Genomic DNA, 18151 nt, shown 5'->3' on the forward strand with positions numbered 1-18151 from the left:
AACCCACAAAATCCATTCTCCAGTGACTGCTAGGTATCTAGAAATGCCTACTTTGTGGACTCATGAAAGCAAACAGGACATGGAATTTGAAAACCAAAATAAGACTAGTAATTCCTGACAGGAGACAGCTTTGCCCTTTGAGACAAACCAAATTATGCATTGCCTCTCACCAGCAACACACTGGGGCTCAGACATTTTTTTAAATAAGGCTGCTGAACATCTGTTGAGCAATTAATGGAAGGCAGCAGGGCTGTAATGGTCCCTGGGACGGTATTAGCAACCCTGCTTATGAGACATGAAATGCTGCAAACTGAGACCCTGCTCCTGCCTTCCCGATGGTTGACAGGAAAGGGAGGGGCCTTGCGGGATAAGCGGTGCATTGCCTTCTCTTCCACAGTGTAGATTCCTCACCCCAAGGGGTCTCCCCTCTTCCAGGCCAGGCATTGTGGCCACAGGTGTGAATCCATCTATTCCCCACCACCACCTAAAGCGTCAAGTTTTCTCAGTGGGAAAAGTGTACTCCCTCCACTACCTTCAGTAGACAGAGTCTGTCTTCCACCCCGTTCCAAGTTTGTGAAAATCCCTATCAGATACAGCTAATGGAGGAAGTGATTCCATATGAATATAAATCAATATGCATAGAATGTATAACATACACACACATTGTAACTTCCATATCAGAACCACTGGTGTCTGCCAGTCTTGTCTTTTGTATTTGCAAGTCAGTCTGGTCCAGCATGACTCTGCTCTGCGTACCTGGCCGGTTGTAACTTCGTTATGCCAAACATGGCCAAGCTCAGTGCAGGTCCTCTCTGGCTACAAACAAGATCCCATCTTTAGATCTGTCTTTACATTGAATTTGTAGGTGGCTATGATTCTGACTGCCATAGAGTTACAGTTGTGAAAACCCACAAGGGCGGTTCTACCCTGTCTAAAGGGCTAGCTACTGTGCATTGGAATCCGCTTGATGGTAGCGAGTTTTTTGGGTTGTTTCTTTTGGGGACTGCCAGAAAAGGCTGGCAGCCTTTACCACTATTAAGCAAGTGAAGGGAAAGGTACTGCAGAATTTGTGGTGCAAGCAGAGTCTGTAGTTCAATTGTTTTCAAAGGAGGGCCAATTTACATAACAATAGAGAGCCAGTAGGGGTTGCCCCTAAAACCTTGTCAGCCAGAGAGGAACTGGAAAACAATAGTTTCCAAGACTCACTGGTTTCATGGCGGTGGCCATAGGACTCTGTACAACAGAATGAAAACATGGCCTGGTCCTGTGACATCTTCACAATTGTTCTCATTCATTCATTCATTCATTCTTTCTTTCTTTCTTTCAACTGTATCATTAGCCCTTGCTGTTCTGTTCTCTCATATTTCCCACTGGAGTAGATTTTTTTATATCTAAGTCTATGTTTACTCCAGCTACTGTGCCAGGTGATTTAAGTTTAGAAGGACAATAATAAAATGCTCTACTCACAGAGGGGTCTCAAAAGTATAGGGAAACATTCCATTACTTTATTCCAGTTTTCAATGAACTTTGTAAAGTAGTCTTCTAAGATTTAACAAGGCAGAGGCCTGAATGGACACAAAGGTTTGAAGCCAAACATCCTCTCACTTTCCCCATATTGGCTCGGTCTACAATTATACTTTTGTGGCTTTTCATTTGGTTGTCTTCTACATAGAGGAGGGTAAGTCAAAAAGTACTGTTACCAGGCCTGCAGCTCACACACGCCTGTGTTTTTTTTTTCAGTCGGAACACATGTAACATGTCTCTCGAGTCAGTGGATGGCTGCAGACAAGTCTCTCACGAGTACGTTGTCTTTATCTTACTGGGCTATCTTCAGAGAAAGGGCTACTTTTTCTGCCCTGGGAGGAAGCAATGTGGCAGGCAGACACATATTAAATTCTTAACAAAACAAGCGGCATCTTTCCAAATCATTGGTGCCTGCAAGGTGTCTATGGGGATGCTGCCCCACAGACAACACATTTTAAATGGATTGAGTGTTTAAGAAAGGCTGAGAAGGTGTTGGGGAATCCTAGGCAGCGCTGTCAGCTGACAAGGTTGAGGCAACTCTTTTTCTGAGATTCCCAGAGGGTAACCTTGATTAGATCTTGAAGGACACCGCATGATCCTGGGAGCTTGTTATGAAAACGTTTCAAGAGAATGAAAAACTGCATCGGTTAGAGATAACAAAGCCGGAAAGTGGCACTGAGGAATGTCTTCCCCTCACAACAATTCACTTGATCCTATTTCAAAATAGCAAGTGCTGTCCTATCAGAATTGCTTGCGGAAACTTTACCCTATTCAACTTACAGCGTGGACCTGCCCTCTGTCCTTCGTTTCGTTCCTGTAACCCAAAGCACATGTAAAAGGAACATCATTTGAATCACGCAAGGATGCTCAAATTGTCCTTTTGATGTGGTGTAAACTGGGCACTCAGAGTTCTTTGGGCAAAGGGTTGGAAACCCCACCTTCAGAAGTGTACTGCCGTGGATGGAGGAAATTTTGAGAAGCCACACTTTCCCATTGCATTATCTTGTTTCAGAAAGAGGGCTGTGATTTTTTAGAAATGCTTTGGGGCTTATTCATGATTCTATATTATAGCACCTTTCCTCTGAATCTCAGCATGCTTGTCTGGATTTCTGGCAACCTGTATCCCTTTGCTTGCCCTTCTCCCCATGGACCTGAGGCCTGCTGCCCAACTGTCCGCCTCCACCAAGGAGACCTGTAAGTTGTTCCTTACTGAGTAGTATTCCTTGCCTTCCAGAGTTTACCTTTGTGGAGTTACCCTTTAAAGTTAATCGGGACGCATGTTACTCTTCACATGGGACCAGGGATCCCCAGACAGCTTTCTCGGGTTATTATTTCCCATCGAGCCACTACCATATCAGTTTCCGCTTAAGTCCACTTTGATCCTTGCTGATGTCCCAGCGCCACGGTGTTTGCCATTATCTGAACAATCCCTCTACATGCTCTTGCATTTCCTCGTTTCCTTCCTCTCACTTTCATCAGCAATACAACTCTGAAAGTGGCATTTGTTAAATTGCTTCTGACTTAGTAACAGAAGCTTTATAGAATAGGGATCTGATCTTCAGTGTGGAAAACATTTCTTGGCCCAGAATAGGCAGGTCCTCAGTAAATATGTTCAATAGACATATCAGAACTTCTGAGTGGGATAAGCGAATCAGGTGTACTCTGTCCTACCAGGTCTTGAGAGTCATATTTTCAAGTACTACCTTGTACAGAACTCCCCCAATCTACTAATGACAATAAGAGAATGACTCATAATGGCCCTATTAGGAGCAAGCAAAACTATCCCATCAGGTGTCCGAGAAACATTTATAGAAGGAGACTGCCACATCCTACTCCTGCCCAGTGGCTGCTGGCTTTGAACCAAGAACCTTTGGGTTAGCAGTCAAGTGCTAACTTCTGAGCCATTAGAACTCCTTGAATCAATCATACCTGTGCTCAACATTCTGAATGGCTTCCCAGAGATAACTAAGGTAGTTGTCTAACTCATCACCCTGACATTTCCCCCACACTTCCCTTCCTATGCGATGCTCAAAATGTGCATTGCTCTATGGTAGTGGGACCTTAGTGAACTGCATCTTTAAATCCCCACAAAATAAAAAGATAAAGCACAATCAGAACAGAAGCCATCAACCAGTGTATTGGGTCTTAAAGAATGGACACCTCCAGGATGTCCCCCCATCCGGAAGTAGAATCAAAGACTCAAGCTAGTTGCCCCACGGAGTCATCTTTCCCAGAGCCCTGGGTGTTTTACAGTTCTGTGCCGGTGTTTGGAACAACATAGTTAGCTCCCCAGTGTCTATCTTTTGAAGCCCGTTCCAGTGACTACCTCCTCCATGCAGCCTCGCCATGCCATTTTCATGCGAGAGCCAAATCCTCTCCGCTGTGTATTTCCTGCAGATCTTTAATGTTTGCTAATAAAAAGATTAAAAAGAAAAATAATAGTCTACTTGGTTCCCCGACACTAATCAAGGGCTTTATCTAAACGCCATCCTCCAGGCCCACGTGGAATTACCAAATAACCAAGGCAAGCACAACTCCCTGGTGCTAATTTGCAGGAAGATTTGCATATGTTCTCCACCACATCAAGAATTCTGCTTCTAGGTATGGTTGGCATCGGTCTCTTTCACACCCTTACAATACCATCTATAGAATTAAGCTTCTTTTCAAATTTACAATCACTCAGCGACAGGATCCCCAGTATGAAAGGTGAACACAGGCTTATATGTGTTTACTTAACTAATCTGTAGTGAACAGTTCCACGTGGTTTTGACATCATTGATGTGCCATGGGAAATTGTTTGCTACAAATTAGTAAGTAAGCCTGATGCTTTCCTTGCTTAATTCGTAGTCCAGCCCTGCACTAACAACCACAAGGACAAGGTGCCTCTGCATCTCTGAAGAAGCCCTGGTGTCACAGTGATTCATCACTCGGCGGGTAACCAAAAAGCCAAAGCTTGAACCCATCAGCATTTCCTCTACAGAAAGATGTGGTGGCTGGCTTCCCTACAGATGAAAACCCTGAAAACTATAGGATGTCCCGCTCCACTTTCCAGGCATGTTATAAATCAGAATTTATACTTTACAGATGAGAAAACTGAGGTACACAGAAGTCCAGAGACTTCTCTAAGTCTATAGAATGAGTTAGTGATGAAAACAACATTAAAACCAATGGTCTGGCTATAAAATCCAAGGCTTCAAGTACTATATTACCTCTTTCATAAGCTTTTATGCATGTTACTTATGGAGTGAGTCACTCCACTCATTTCCATTCCCTTCCCTAAACACAACACAACACAGTCACAACTGTGCTATGGATACACATTACAACTGGATTCAATTCTTTGAGGATAAAGACTCTTTCACACTGGCCCTTGGACTCCATCCTTTGTACTTTTGTACCATGTGCTGCAAAAAAGTAATAAATATTTATTGCTAAATTATTGTTGACACAGTAATAATTAATTTCATGTGCTTGAGTTTACTTGCATTATCATGAAACTTCAGCATCATCTTAGAAGGAAGATTTTTACCTAAATTTTAACTTATAGGTAAAAGGCAGAAGCTCAATGAGATTAAGAAACTGCAGGGTCATGAGCAAGGCCTGGCTATAACCCCATGTAAACCCTTAAGTCCCTGCTATTTCCTCTGCACAATGGTATCTTGAGACTTGAAACATATCCTAGGAACACGAATGATTTGAAGACAGAGTTTTGTAGAAAGAGCAGAAAAAATTATTTTAAGTTTAACTTTATTTTCAAGATTTCTGTTAAGATGAAACGATAAAAAAGTTATCGGCTGAATTGAGTGGTGCAAATTTAGGCAACTCCCTGATGTTTTTTACCAAAAATAAAGTGGGACATGTCACTGTACCCTGTCTTCTAAGTGGATTATTATTAAGGGAGAGATGGCAAGCAAGGGGTTCCACAGGACAGCTGTTCTGATTAGCAACGGCGCCATCTCTCCTTGCTCAGGTGAATGGAAACACAAACTTGGATCTCGCTTTCTCAGAGACTCAAGCTCGAACCCGGACACATGGACGCTGACCTGCTGTTAAGTGAGCTGCATGGACGAGGACTTGGACCCCAGGCTTCAGTTCGAAGTGCACTGCGTTTTGGTTGAGCTTGTGGATCAGTAGTTCTGATATCTGAAACAGAGAGGTGTCATAGTCAGCGCCATCAGTATCCAAGGGGAAGTCACACAGCATTGCCATTTCTAGTTAGTATACACAGATATTCTGAACACGTATCTCTGGATTCAATGGATGGCTACAGATACATTATGGCTCAGTCATATTAGAGTCTCTTCCCCCCAAAAAAGGTGTTCAATCAAAACAGTGATTTCTAAGAGGATCTACGGGGCCAATGAAATTCAAGGCAGAAAGGTGACAGTCATATGTGATCACAACTATTTGGAGGGGCGGGGGACTCCAAAGACATTATTTTGATTGATTTCCTCAAACAGCACAAGGAAATAATGAGAGTTTCTCATGAAGAAATTTTAAGGAAATTGAAAATTATATTGGTGAGAAAAAGGTCAGGAAAGTTGTGCCCTGAAATTTGCTTGCCATCTTGATAAACCCTGTGGTTATGTGTTGGGCTGTTAACCACAGGTCAGCAGGTCGAGACAGCCAGTGGATCCATGGAAGAAAGGGAAGGCTTTCTATTCCCGGAAAGCGTTAGTCTCAGAAACCCACAGGGGCAGTTCTACCCTGTCCCAAAAAGTCACTGTGAGTCACCATCGACTTAATGGCAGGAAGAGAGTGAGAATCATTTGCTCATTAAAAAAAATCATTTTATTGGGGGCTCTTACAGCTCTTATCACAATTCATACATACATCCCTTGTATCAAGTGCATTTGTACATATGTTGCCATCATTTTCAAATCATTTGCTCATTTTTCAATGACATTATTAAACCTTACCCATCAACTTACAGCCCTTATTGTCCTCTTCCGAATTATTTTTCTTACTAAAGCTCAAAGAGTATTTCAAAGGAAACACACTTGAGTCCCATGAGAATGCTGAAACTGTCATTCTGATGTGGTGTATATGTAAAAATGAAGAATTCTTTGAGGAAGGAATTACTACATTCAGAATTGTATTGACTTAGAAGGAGGACATATAAAATATAGCTTCATATATTGACCCTTTTGTTGAATAAAAGTTTATGTGTGAAATATTGATTGCATATGCATGTGAAATTTTTTACATTGAATTTAGAAGACTGAAGAATAATTATGGTGCTAGCAAAGAATACTGAAAGTACTATGGACTATCAAAGAACAAAGTACCATGGACTATCAAAGAACAAAAATGCTGGTGCACCAAGATGTGAATGCCACATACCGGCATGAAGCAGGGAATCAATAGAGAGATCTACAGCCAGCTCCAATCCCAATTACATGGACACCCTATCTCCCCCCAGAAGAATGTACTTCGGAGGACAGCACTGAAGCTACAGCTCAGGGAGAGGGGCACATCTGATCAGAGCACACAGGAACAAGCGAAAAGAGAAGGATTGAGAGTGGAACACACCCTCGTCCACCAACCCCCAAAGAGGATAGTCCTGATCAGAGCAGCCAATGCACAGAGAGGACCATAGAGTCAGCCCCACCATGAGACATGACATTCCTTACTGACCTATAGTGCTATAGGGGACAACAACTGGAGACACAGTGAGGGACTTGTGCCCTATCCGACCCCCCCACACTGGGGTGAAACACTAAGGGCATGTAACAGAGCAGTAAAGGGAGCAAAGCAATGAAGTCCCCAGGGAATACTAAAAATAGACTTTGGGGCCAGAGAGTGGCACCCCATCAGGCTCAACTGGAAAACACTCATAAAGGTCAACAAACAGACCTGGAACTATTAATAGGCTTTTCTTTTTTGTCATTGGTTGTTTTGTTAATGTTGTTTTGCTCTGTCTTGTTTTTGTGCTTATTATTGTCTCTGCATGTCTATCTAGATAAGATAGGCAAGATAAACAATTTGGAGACCCGGAGAAGAAAATGATGGGACTGTTCCGGAGGGACAGGAGAAGGTGAGGCAGGGGAAATGAAGGGGTTTGTCAACTAACCTGTAGACAAGGGAACAACAAGTGATCTAAAATCAATGGCAAAGAGGGCACAGGATGCCTGGTGGGGCTTGATCAAGGGCAATGTAGCCAAGAGGAATTACTGAAACCCGAATGAAGGCAGAACATGATAGTGGGACAAGAGGAAAGTAAAAGGAAATAGAGGAAGGAACTAGGAGGCATTTATAGAACTCTAAATACAGGCATGGTCATATGTAAATATATTTATATATAATGATAAGGGAATAGATCTATATATACATATATTTATATATTAAGTATTAAGGCAGCAGGTGGACATTGGACCTCTATTCAAGTACTCCCTGAAAGCAAGAACACTTGCATTAATGACTTGACATTCTGTGATGCTCACATTCCTGACAGGATTGCTGACGACAAAATGGCTTGAAGATAAACAAGGGGCCATCTAGCTGAGAAGCAACAAAGCCCACCAGCTTATATGATCATGAGGTGTTGATGGGATCAGGTATCAAGCATCAAAGACCCAGGGAAAAAAATCATATAGAGGTGAATGAGGAGGAGTGCACAGTAGAGACCCAATGCCCATCTGTAGACAATTGGACATCCCTTACAGAAGGGTTATAAGGAAGAGATGAGCCACCCCAATTCTACCTTATAAATCCAGCTAGACCAGAGCATATACACTGGTACAGATAAGAGCTGGAAACACAGGGAATCCAGGACAGATAAAACCCTCAGGACCAATAATGAGAGTAGGGATACAAGCAGGATATGGGGATGGTGGGGAAGGGGGAACCGATCACAAGGATCTATAAAACCCTCTCCCAGGGAGAAGGACAATAGACAAGTGTGTGAAAGGGGACATTGGTCAATGTAAGACATGAAAAAAATTTATAAATTATCAAGGGTTCATGAGGGAGGGAGGGAGGATGGAAGTGGGGGAAAATGAGATCATACAGAGGGCTCAAGTTGAAAGAAAATGTTTTGGAAATGACAATGGCAACAAATGTGCTTGACACAATGGATGGATGCATAGATTGTGTAAGAGCTGTATGAGCCCCCCAATAAAATGATTTTAAAATAAAACAAAACAAAATTTTGATACCTTATCATATTAATACCTTACCTTTTGACTCATTTTAAATTTGTTCTAGTTTTTAATAGTTTCTGCTCTATTTTTGCTAGTATTGAGTTTCTCTTGTATGCTTTTCTGTATATGAAATACAGGATGGATAGATATACAGACACCATAGCTGGATTAATAGTTTCTTGGGAGTATATCAGAGGAGAGAGAGAAGGAAATGGGGAGCTAATAACAATGAGTATAAGCAGAAGAAAATGCTCTAAAATTGATTATGGTGGTGATTATACTCCTTTTAACATGATTGAACTACTGAATTGTCTATGTGAATTATATGCCAGTCAAACTGCTTTTTTAACAAAGAAATGGTAAAAGAGCTATAGATAAACGTTCCAGAACTGTTTTGAAAAACAAACAAAAAGAACAAACAGATCTTTCTTGGAAGACGTATAGCTTTATAAGCAAAAACGCGAAGACTTCGTCGCATGCACTTTTGATGTGTTCTCAGGCGAGACCTGCCTCTGCGAAAGGGCAACGCAGGTGGTAAAGTAGAGGGTGGTGGAAAGAGGAAGCCTTTGATGAGATGGGCAAACACAGTGCCTGTAACAATCGGCGTACATGTAACCATTGCGGGGATGGAGGAGGACCAGGTGCTGTCTGGTTTTGTTGTCCGTAGGGGCACTCTGAGTGAGAACGGACTCAGTGGTACCTAACCACAGCAGCTGTGCAGCAGTCCTTTCTCTCTGTGTTTTAAGGCTTGGTATAATATTTTTTATTTACTTGTTGAGTATTAACATGCTTATGGTCGTAAAACCTCCTTTAAGAACATTATATGCATTTCCATTCACTTATGTCATTTATCTGCATGCATATCTTAGCATTTTACTATGAAACTAAGTTGAACATTTAAAAATTTTTTATTTTTAAATCGTTTTATTAGGGGCTAACACAACTCGTATCAACAGCAGTCCTTTCTCACTGCCATCGAGTGACGCAGGGCTCTCTGAGCCTGTGCTCCCAGGGAGCTGCTCACGGTTTCTAACTGCTGGCCTTGCTGATTAGCGCAAAGAATAACCACTAAGCCACCATGCCTCCTCCGTGTAGGCTGAGAAATAGTCACCGTGACTGCCAAGGCATCTGTTTCAGAGCTACAGCTGTGGATCAGATAAATTAGCTATATATGGGTTTTTTCTATTCAAGAATATGAAGAGATAATTCTTTCTAATCATGACTTGTTATTACATCCTACGTGTTACAAAATAAAACAATTAGTAAATCAAAGAATTTATATTCTTTAAATCGCAATTTCGTATTTGCTTAGAAAAGCTGCCCACAGTTCTTTGGAAAACTATTTCGTACACCGAAGAATGTCAAAGAAGTGCATGTGTGCATTTTACGTAATCTGATGGTACTTGTCAGGTGCTGTTGATTTATAAGGACTCTACGGGCAGTGGAGGAAAACACTGCCTGATCCCGTGATGGTCTCATGTCCTGAGGGGGTGTGTGAGTCCATTCTCACAGCTCCTCTGTTGGCCATCTTATAGAGGGCCTTCTGCTTTTCCTCCGGCTCGCTAACCAGCATGATGTGCTTCTTCAGGGCCTGCTCTCTCCTGGTAACATCCCCAATCCATGAGACTAAGTCTTCCCATTCTCATGTCTCAGGAGTTTTCTAGCTATACTTCTTCCAAGACAGATTTGTTCATGCTTCTGGCCCTTCATGATACAGTTCATATTCTTTACCAGTGCCGTTGACCTAACGCACCAAGTCTTCCTCGGCTGTCTGCATTCACTGCCCAGCTCTTGAATGCATATGCAGTTACTGAAAACAGCATGGCTTAGGCCTGGTACACTTCAGTGCTCAAGGGAACATCGTTTCTCTTCAACACGTTAAAGAGGCGGTTTTTAGCAGATTTTCCCAATGCATTAGGTCATTTGACTTCTTGATTAGTGCCTGTTTGGGCACTGATGGAAGATCCACATAAAATGAAATTCTTGATTTTAATATTTTCTTCATATATCATGAAGTGGTTTATTGCTTCCGCTGTGAGATTTTGTTACCTTCATGTGGAGGTGTAATCTATCCTGAAGGCTCTAATCTGTTCTTCATCAGGAAATACATCATCTTCTTAACTTTCACAAGTGAACTTGTCTCCCTTGCATATTGCAGACTGTTAGTAAGTCTTCCCCAATATTCCTCTTCCTTTCGTCGGCTTCTTTGATTATGCATTCAGCATGCAGATTAAACTGGTGTAGTGAAAGGAGGCATCCTTGGCCCACACCTCTCCTGATTCAAAGCCCCAGTGCATCCCTCATTTTCCAGAACACTTTATTATGCTCAGGAGGAGCCTGTGTGCAAACCAGAAGGTAGCCATTGAAACAGAACTAGAAGATCCCTTAAGAGAGTCATATAGATTTCCTTTACTTCTTTTCAAATATTATTGCAACTACAACAAAACAGAAAACAATCCAATATTTTGTTATGTTTTAATGGTTAAAAAAATGTTGGGTGCATCAAGTCAGTTGCAACTCATGGCAATCCCTTGTGTGTTGAACAGGGCTCCCCGGGATTGTCAATGGCTGACATACTGCAAGTACAAATTACTCCGGGTGGACTCGAACTGAGAGGCTTTCAGTGACATATGCAGGTCATGCCATTGCGCCACTGAGGGGCAGGCACTTACTAATGACCTCCATTTCATGATTCCTTGGGCTTTCCTTCTTTCCTTAAACCACAACTTGTGTCTTTCATAATGCAGGCATTTCGTACACAGTGGGGAGGAGCAGAGTTTTGCCAAGGTGATCACTTGCTACAGCTGAAGTGTATTGTGTATTATGGTTTTGGTGAGGTGCCCTCGCGATGGTTTCTACTCACAGCCCAGCAGGCAATGTTCTGCAGATTCCATTCAGGCGATTTTCAGCATCTGGCAATGTTTCGATGTTACCCATAACATTTCACTGGCTAATTCCTCAGATGTGGACAGTCTACACCTTCTTCACAGTCTATTCTTAAATCTGGAAGCTCTGATGAAACCTGGTCACATTGGGTGAACGTGCTGGTATTTGAAATACAGAATCACAGCAGCATCTGAGCCACCACAGTATGGCTCACTGAAAGGCAGGTGGTGGCAGCTGAGGCACAGTATAGCCTCAAGTTACGTAATGACTGATCTCATTCTTATTTTGTGACACGAGCTAGGTTGATCTTCAAGTGGACATAGGTGTATAGTATGTTGTTGTTGCTGTGAGGTGACAGAGAGTCAATTCTGACTCACAGTGACCCTGTGTACAACAGAATGAAACACCGCCTGGTCCTGGGTCATCCTCACAATTGTTCTGATGTTTGAGCCCATTGTTGCAGCCACTGTCCCAATCCATCTCATCCAGGGGCTTCTTCCTCACTGTGCCTCCACTTATCAAACACGATGTCCTTCTACAGGGGCTGCTCTCTCCAGATAACATATCTAAAGTCTGTGAGACCAACTCTCACCACCCTTGCCTCTAAGGAGCATTCTACATGCACTTCTTCCAAGGCAGATCTGCTTGTTCTTCCGGCAGCCCCTGGGACTTTCAATATTCAACACCAACTCCATCACGCAAATGCCCCATTGTCCCTTTGGTCTTCCTTAGGCAATGTCCAACTTTCCCATGCAGGACGGATCTAAAAAACTCTGGGTCATGGGGTATTTTTGCACAACCACAAGACCAAGAACCCTGGTAAGATAATAGGGATACAAAGTTAAGGTTTTATAGATAAAGGAAACTGTTCACTTGTTTATAGTAGAAAACACAACCCAGTTTGCTCTGCTTTGCTTATATTTTTGAGGAATTCCTGAAAATCTCTCAGGGAAAATTACACACATATTTCAATATGGTCTTCTTGTCTTATTTTTAATAGACTAATCATCCTTTTCAGGAGTCCTAGTACCCTGGTGGGTTAAGTGTTTGGCTGCTAACCCCAAGGTTGGTGGTTCCAATCTACAAGCTGCTCTGGGGAAGAATGATGACGCTCTCTTCTCCCTTAAAGATGTACACTCACAGGAAACCTAGGGAGCAGCTCTGCTTTTTCCAACAAAGCTGCCAGGAGTTGGAATCAACCTGGAATTAGAATGGACCCAACAGCACCTGACAACAACCTCAATGGCCTGCAGCACATATCCACCTGAGGATCAGTTCAGCGCACGTTCCCAAGCATGAAACAATAACTAGCTAATTCATTACTTAATGGATTTTTTGTTTGGTCTGGCTATCAATTTAATGTGAAAGCATTATTTAAGTCTAATTATACACTTTCAGACATCATTCACCTCATTAAAGGTTTTCATTCATACCCATTCAGTCCACTGAGTGGTCCAAAGAAACCTTTGGCCCATCACCAAAGGGGCAGATGCCACCATTGGCTTTGTCTGGCATTATTCTCGTGCAGAGCCCCTGAGAGGTAATACAAGTAGATTTCCCTGGAGATGAACTTCTTTGCTGAACAAGAGGAAGTTGGCATGACCGGCCGTGCCCTATGCCTCAGCATCTGGAATGTGGTGCAAGCTCAGCCTTTCCAACCTTGTCATTTTGCAAGTGGTGTAGGAAAAATGAGACTGATGAAACTCTTCTGAAAACCACTTTATTGTCCATTTTAGGAGACACTTTTTCTTCAGCACTGGAAGTCTTCCAGAGCAGTCTCAAAGTGTTCTTCAGATCCTACCTAGATGCCCTGCTTGCATCAAAATGGCCCAGGGTTGGAGGAAATTCAGACTTCCAGGCCCTGAACCAGCCCCTGCCACTCATTCCATTCCAACTCACAGCCACCCACTAAAGTAAAGTGGAAATTCCTGTTTGAGTTGCCAAGGCTGTAAATCTTTATGGGACATGATGCCTCGTCTTTCCTCACAGAGCGGCTAGTGGAGTTGAACTGTGGTTCTTGCAGTGGGCAGTCCAACAAACTATGTACAACAGTTTTCTCCATGTTCTGCTGAAGTATTTCCATGCACCAGTGCTTGTCTCACCTTACTCTGATTATTCAGTGGATCAGATCTTTATAGAAATCCGAGAGCAGATCTTTTTTAGTAGACTTGGATCTAAAAGTTGCTGGCTTTGAAATATGGGCACACAACATAATATGTGTGTAGTATGATTATATATATATATATATACACACATATAAAACATGAATATACGTTAAATATAACATGGAACTACATGTGATATATTATCAGTGTGAAATAATGGAGCCCTGGTGGCATGGTGGTTATGAGTCGGGCTGCTACCTGTATGATCAGCAGTTTGAAACCACCAGAGGGGCTTAGTGGCTATGCTTTCACGCTGCAATCTGCTTGGTTTGCAGTTTGAAACCACCAGCAGCTCTTTGGACTAAGACTAGGCTTTCTACTCCTGTACACAGTCACAGCCTCAGAATCCCACAGGGCCGCTCCTCAAGATAAGAACTAGACTTTCTACTCTTGTAAAGAATTACACGCTCGGACACACATATAGACTTTCTATTCCCGTAAAGAATTACACTCTCGGACACTCATATAGACTTTCTACTCCCGTAAAGAATGACAGTCTCGGACACTCAGAGGGGCAGTTCAACCTTTCCTAAAGGGCAGCTATAAATCAACAATGACTCAATGGCAGTGAGGGTTTTTAATATGTAAAATAAATATATGTATTCTAAAAAAGTATGTTTATATCAATATATGTCATAAAAATGTTTTGCTTAAAAAATGAAGAAAAACTGGCAGAAGCCACTAAGGAACATTCCTACTCAGCAAGTCTATCATGGGGACAAAGCGAAACAATGGATTTGCCAGAAAGAAATTCCCTGTTTCAACCAGTTGAAGAGATATTTATTTCTTGTCTGGGAATTTTTCCCCCCCGCAAGTGAGAGATACAAATAACTAAACCAGAAAATAGAGTTCATCAAAACAACATACTTCTAATTTACAATCACCAGGAGAGTCCCTGTGAAAACAATTAACTTCCCAGATTTGTTGTGGTTTATGATATTGCTTCAGTGGCTTTGTCTGTGTCATTTACAAAATTAGGCAGGCTTTGAAAAAAATAATCTGGTATATAAAATAGTTTCATGTATTTAACTTGCATCACAGGACAGGCAATAAAAAACACACACTTTGCTAGAAAGAAATTATACACAAGAAATAAAACTACAGGAAATTTACATTGCATACAAAATTAATCCCAATTAGACCGGAGTACTTCCCTACTCAAATACACGACTATGAGATACTGTTGACAGAGTTTGACAGTTCATCAGATTATGAGTTGCTACATATATTTGTAAGCACATTACAGATGTATCAAATGCTTTAGATTGATAAAGTTACTTATGTCTTCCTATTAACAACGCACGTTTCTAGATGATAGTGCTGAGACCTCCGTGGAAGAAAACATGGAGCTTCAAGGATATGCCTATATTTATCTAGATAATATTTGAATAATTGAGCCTAGACTGTAGCTTTCACTCATAACCCTGCAGTATTCCCATCAAATATACATTCACTTATTCAATTCACAAAGTGAAAGGGAGAGGTATTTGGAGTGTGATCTGGTCGAGCAGGACAAGAGATGGGGGAAAATTAAGAAGAACCATTTCAATTATTATACTGATGCATTTCATTCACCCGCAAAGCATGTGAACACCAGCCTCCTGCCAGCTGATCAATAAGAATTCCAGGAATCAATATGAATTATAATTCCTAACACCAGAACTAGGATTACCAGACTCTGTCCACCAGACTTTGTAATGTTTGGGAGAATCTCTAGCTGGCTAAGCAAGGGATAGAATCTCTAGTAATCTACAGGAAAGTTTGGTAACAGCCGATGAAGAGGAGCATAAAGTTGCCTGATTGAGATACTGGTGAACTACTGTGACGCTGGGAGACTGCAGCCCCTGAAACAAGTAGGTTGTATCCCTTTTTCTGTTTCGTTCCAGTGAAGAGTATCTTGTCTTGGAAAATTTCATTTCTCCTCTGTACTCCTCATCCCTCAGCTGTCGCATTTCTAGATCGTCCTTGTTCAATGCTCCTTTGGTTAAATACAGGAGCCCTGGCAGCACAGAGGTCAAGTACTGAGACACTGACGGAAAGGTCTGTGGTCTAAATCCACGAGCCACTCCACCTGAGAAAGATGTGGCAGTCCGCTGCTACAAAGTTGACAGCCTTGGCAATCCCAGAGGGCTGTCCCAGCTGTTCCCAGAGGGTCAGTGGGAGTTGAAAGCAACTCAGTGGCAAGGGGTTAGCTAAATAATCAGGACTAAAGAAATAACAGATTGTTCTGGGTATCTGCCAATTTGCTGGAATATTCCTCTGATTCAAATGTAATCACAATTCAGTAAAAAACTAAAGTGAGGGTGGTGAACTAGAAAATAAACCCTTAAAAAATACATGGAATATGGCGCCTACTATGGAGGGAATGGTATTTCCCTCATATTCTCCATATCAAGAGCAAAAATCAGAAGAGACTATGGCTATCTTGAGGTAACAATATTAAAATCACAGGGCCTCAAAAGAACAAAACTATTTCCTGTGAACATTCCCTGAGCATTGCAGGCAGAAAATAGAGCTCATCACAGGCACCTGAGAACACGGGCCAATGGAACAGCCAGTGCCTCAAACATTTCCATTCATTGCATCACTGAAGGAGAAGGTATGTTTTAAATTTCTTCAATTGGCATTTAAGTATATGAGGTAAGTGATTTGGCCACCTGGTTACATTCCACCAGAAGAGGTTTATAAGGTGCAACCCTACCGTATCCCAAGAAGAAGAGGCTTAAGATGTGTATTTACAGCAATGATACACAAGGTACACGCTCAACAGCTAAGCTTGTTTTAATGACATCAGTAGGGGAAAATGTAACTCCAGTTTATTAGAATGGAAGTGTCAGGCCATGAAATGGGGAGAAAGGAGTTGAAAAAAAGAAGAGCAGTTGGTAAATTTATGAAACACACAACTCAGAGGGTGATTCAGGTTGAAAATACATATTACAAGTGCACTTCACCAAATTTAGCTTCTCTGGCCAAAATGTTAATGCTTGTCTTTGAGGCTGACAGCACCAACATAAGCACTACAGAGCAAAGGCATGGTGGTGCCCTAAATGACCGTGCTCAATCTTACTCCTCTTACAGTCTTGAGATCCCGTCAAACAGTAGCTAGTGCAGCTCATCTTCCTTTTGAGTTGATCACAGGAGGTGAACATTCCAAATTCATTCAAGGACACCCCTAGATTAGGTCACTGGGTAGTCCACAGAGCCAATAACCTAGTGCTGAGAAACAAGAGCCCACCCAGTCTCATCCTTCCTCAGAACAAAAGTAGCTGCAAGATTCATGTACAAAAGAATCCACAGGATGATGGGGGGCAGAATGTGAAAAACAAATTGTCTGTAAATACTTCTCTCTCCTGGAGTCCTCATCTCCAGTTCTAGTCTTATCTTCTGAAGTCACATTCCACTAGTCATACTTTTACCTGCTCTACTTTGTTATCTTTCTTCGCTTTAATGATGTTCTTGGGAACTCCAGGGTGCACACAATATCTATACACCAGATGATTGCTATCATTAAGCACCCCTGTCTTAAAAAATCTTGACTGAGAGGGTAGACAATGCCAGGGGGGTGAGAGAAAATAGTCCAAGGTTATTCATTACATTAAATAATGGACCTTTTAATTTTGTTTAAATTCTGCCAATAGCAGTGCCGTCCTGTTCCTGGATTTTGGACTCTCAGGCCAAATACAAATGGAAATAGGAATAACAGAGGAGGAAATTGTAGGAGGACATTTTGTGGGCATCTGTGGATGGCCTTTTCCTATGGCCCACTTTACATGCCATGTCCTTTGAGGATTCTGAAAGGGAACATGTATGTTCCCTATCTCCCCCGCACAGCATCCAACACCTTAGTCACAAGATGGAGCGTGTTATCTTTTCCTTCCTCCAAGAGAACCAGGGACAAATCTGCTCACCACAGCAGATTCGGAGCAAAGTTATGGAATACGGGCGGGCCAGGGAAAGGGCTGCCCCACCCTTGAGCGGCTAGCCTCAGGGAAGTCTCTCTCTCTGATGAGGCCAGTTAAGGGCAAGTGAGCCTTTTCCCACTGGCCAGAGAACGGAAATGAAGATGGGGGCAACCCTTCCAGACAGGGCTCGCTTGATTAACCCAGCCGGCGTCATCCTGATAGCAAGGTCAAGTTCTTCTCACGGAGAGGCATTTTCAATTTATTTCACAGACACGAGAGCTCCAGTCAAGCCAGCATCCCTGCTGCCCTGGAAAGGCTATCTGAGGAAGTTAAGCGAGGAAAGCCAAGACCCCTCCGAGGGCTTTGCCCTGGGATTCTGCAGTGGGAAAGCCACTTTTGCCCCTGCTGGGGATTCTGTGCTTTATCTGTACAAGAAATGGGCTAAACTATTAAGGGAAGAGATAAGGCCCACCCGTCCAAGCATCCTTCAAAGATTACAACCTTCAAGGGAAGGGCATCCTTTCTGTGGTTT

At 42.3% G+C, this 18151-nt stretch overlaps 1 protein-coding gene across 4 annotated transcripts in view; it reads right to left on the minus strand.

Annotated features, from left to right (window-relative positions):
• The window catches only part of SORCS1 (sortilin related VPS10 domain containing receptor 1), a 630965-nt gene that overhangs the window by 19550 nt on the left and 593264 nt on the right, over positions 1-18151 (minus strand). For all 4 annotated transcript variants that reach the window (XM_075534299.1, XM_075534300.1, XM_075534302.1 and 1 more), the window contains exon 24: positions 5568-5667. In XM_075534299.1, the coding sequence (XP_075390414.1) occupies positions 5568-5667 (100 nt within the window). The remainder of the gene's footprint in view (positions 1-5567; positions 5668-18151) is intronic.

Source organism: Tenrec ecaudatus, chromosome 16 (genome assembly GCF_050624435.1).
Source record: "Tenrec ecaudatus isolate mTenEca1 chromosome 16, mTenEca1.hap1, whole genome shotgun sequence".
NCBI classification, from domain to species: domain Eukaryota; kingdom Metazoa; phylum Chordata; class Mammalia; order Afrosoricida; family Tenrecidae; genus Tenrec; species Tenrec ecaudatus.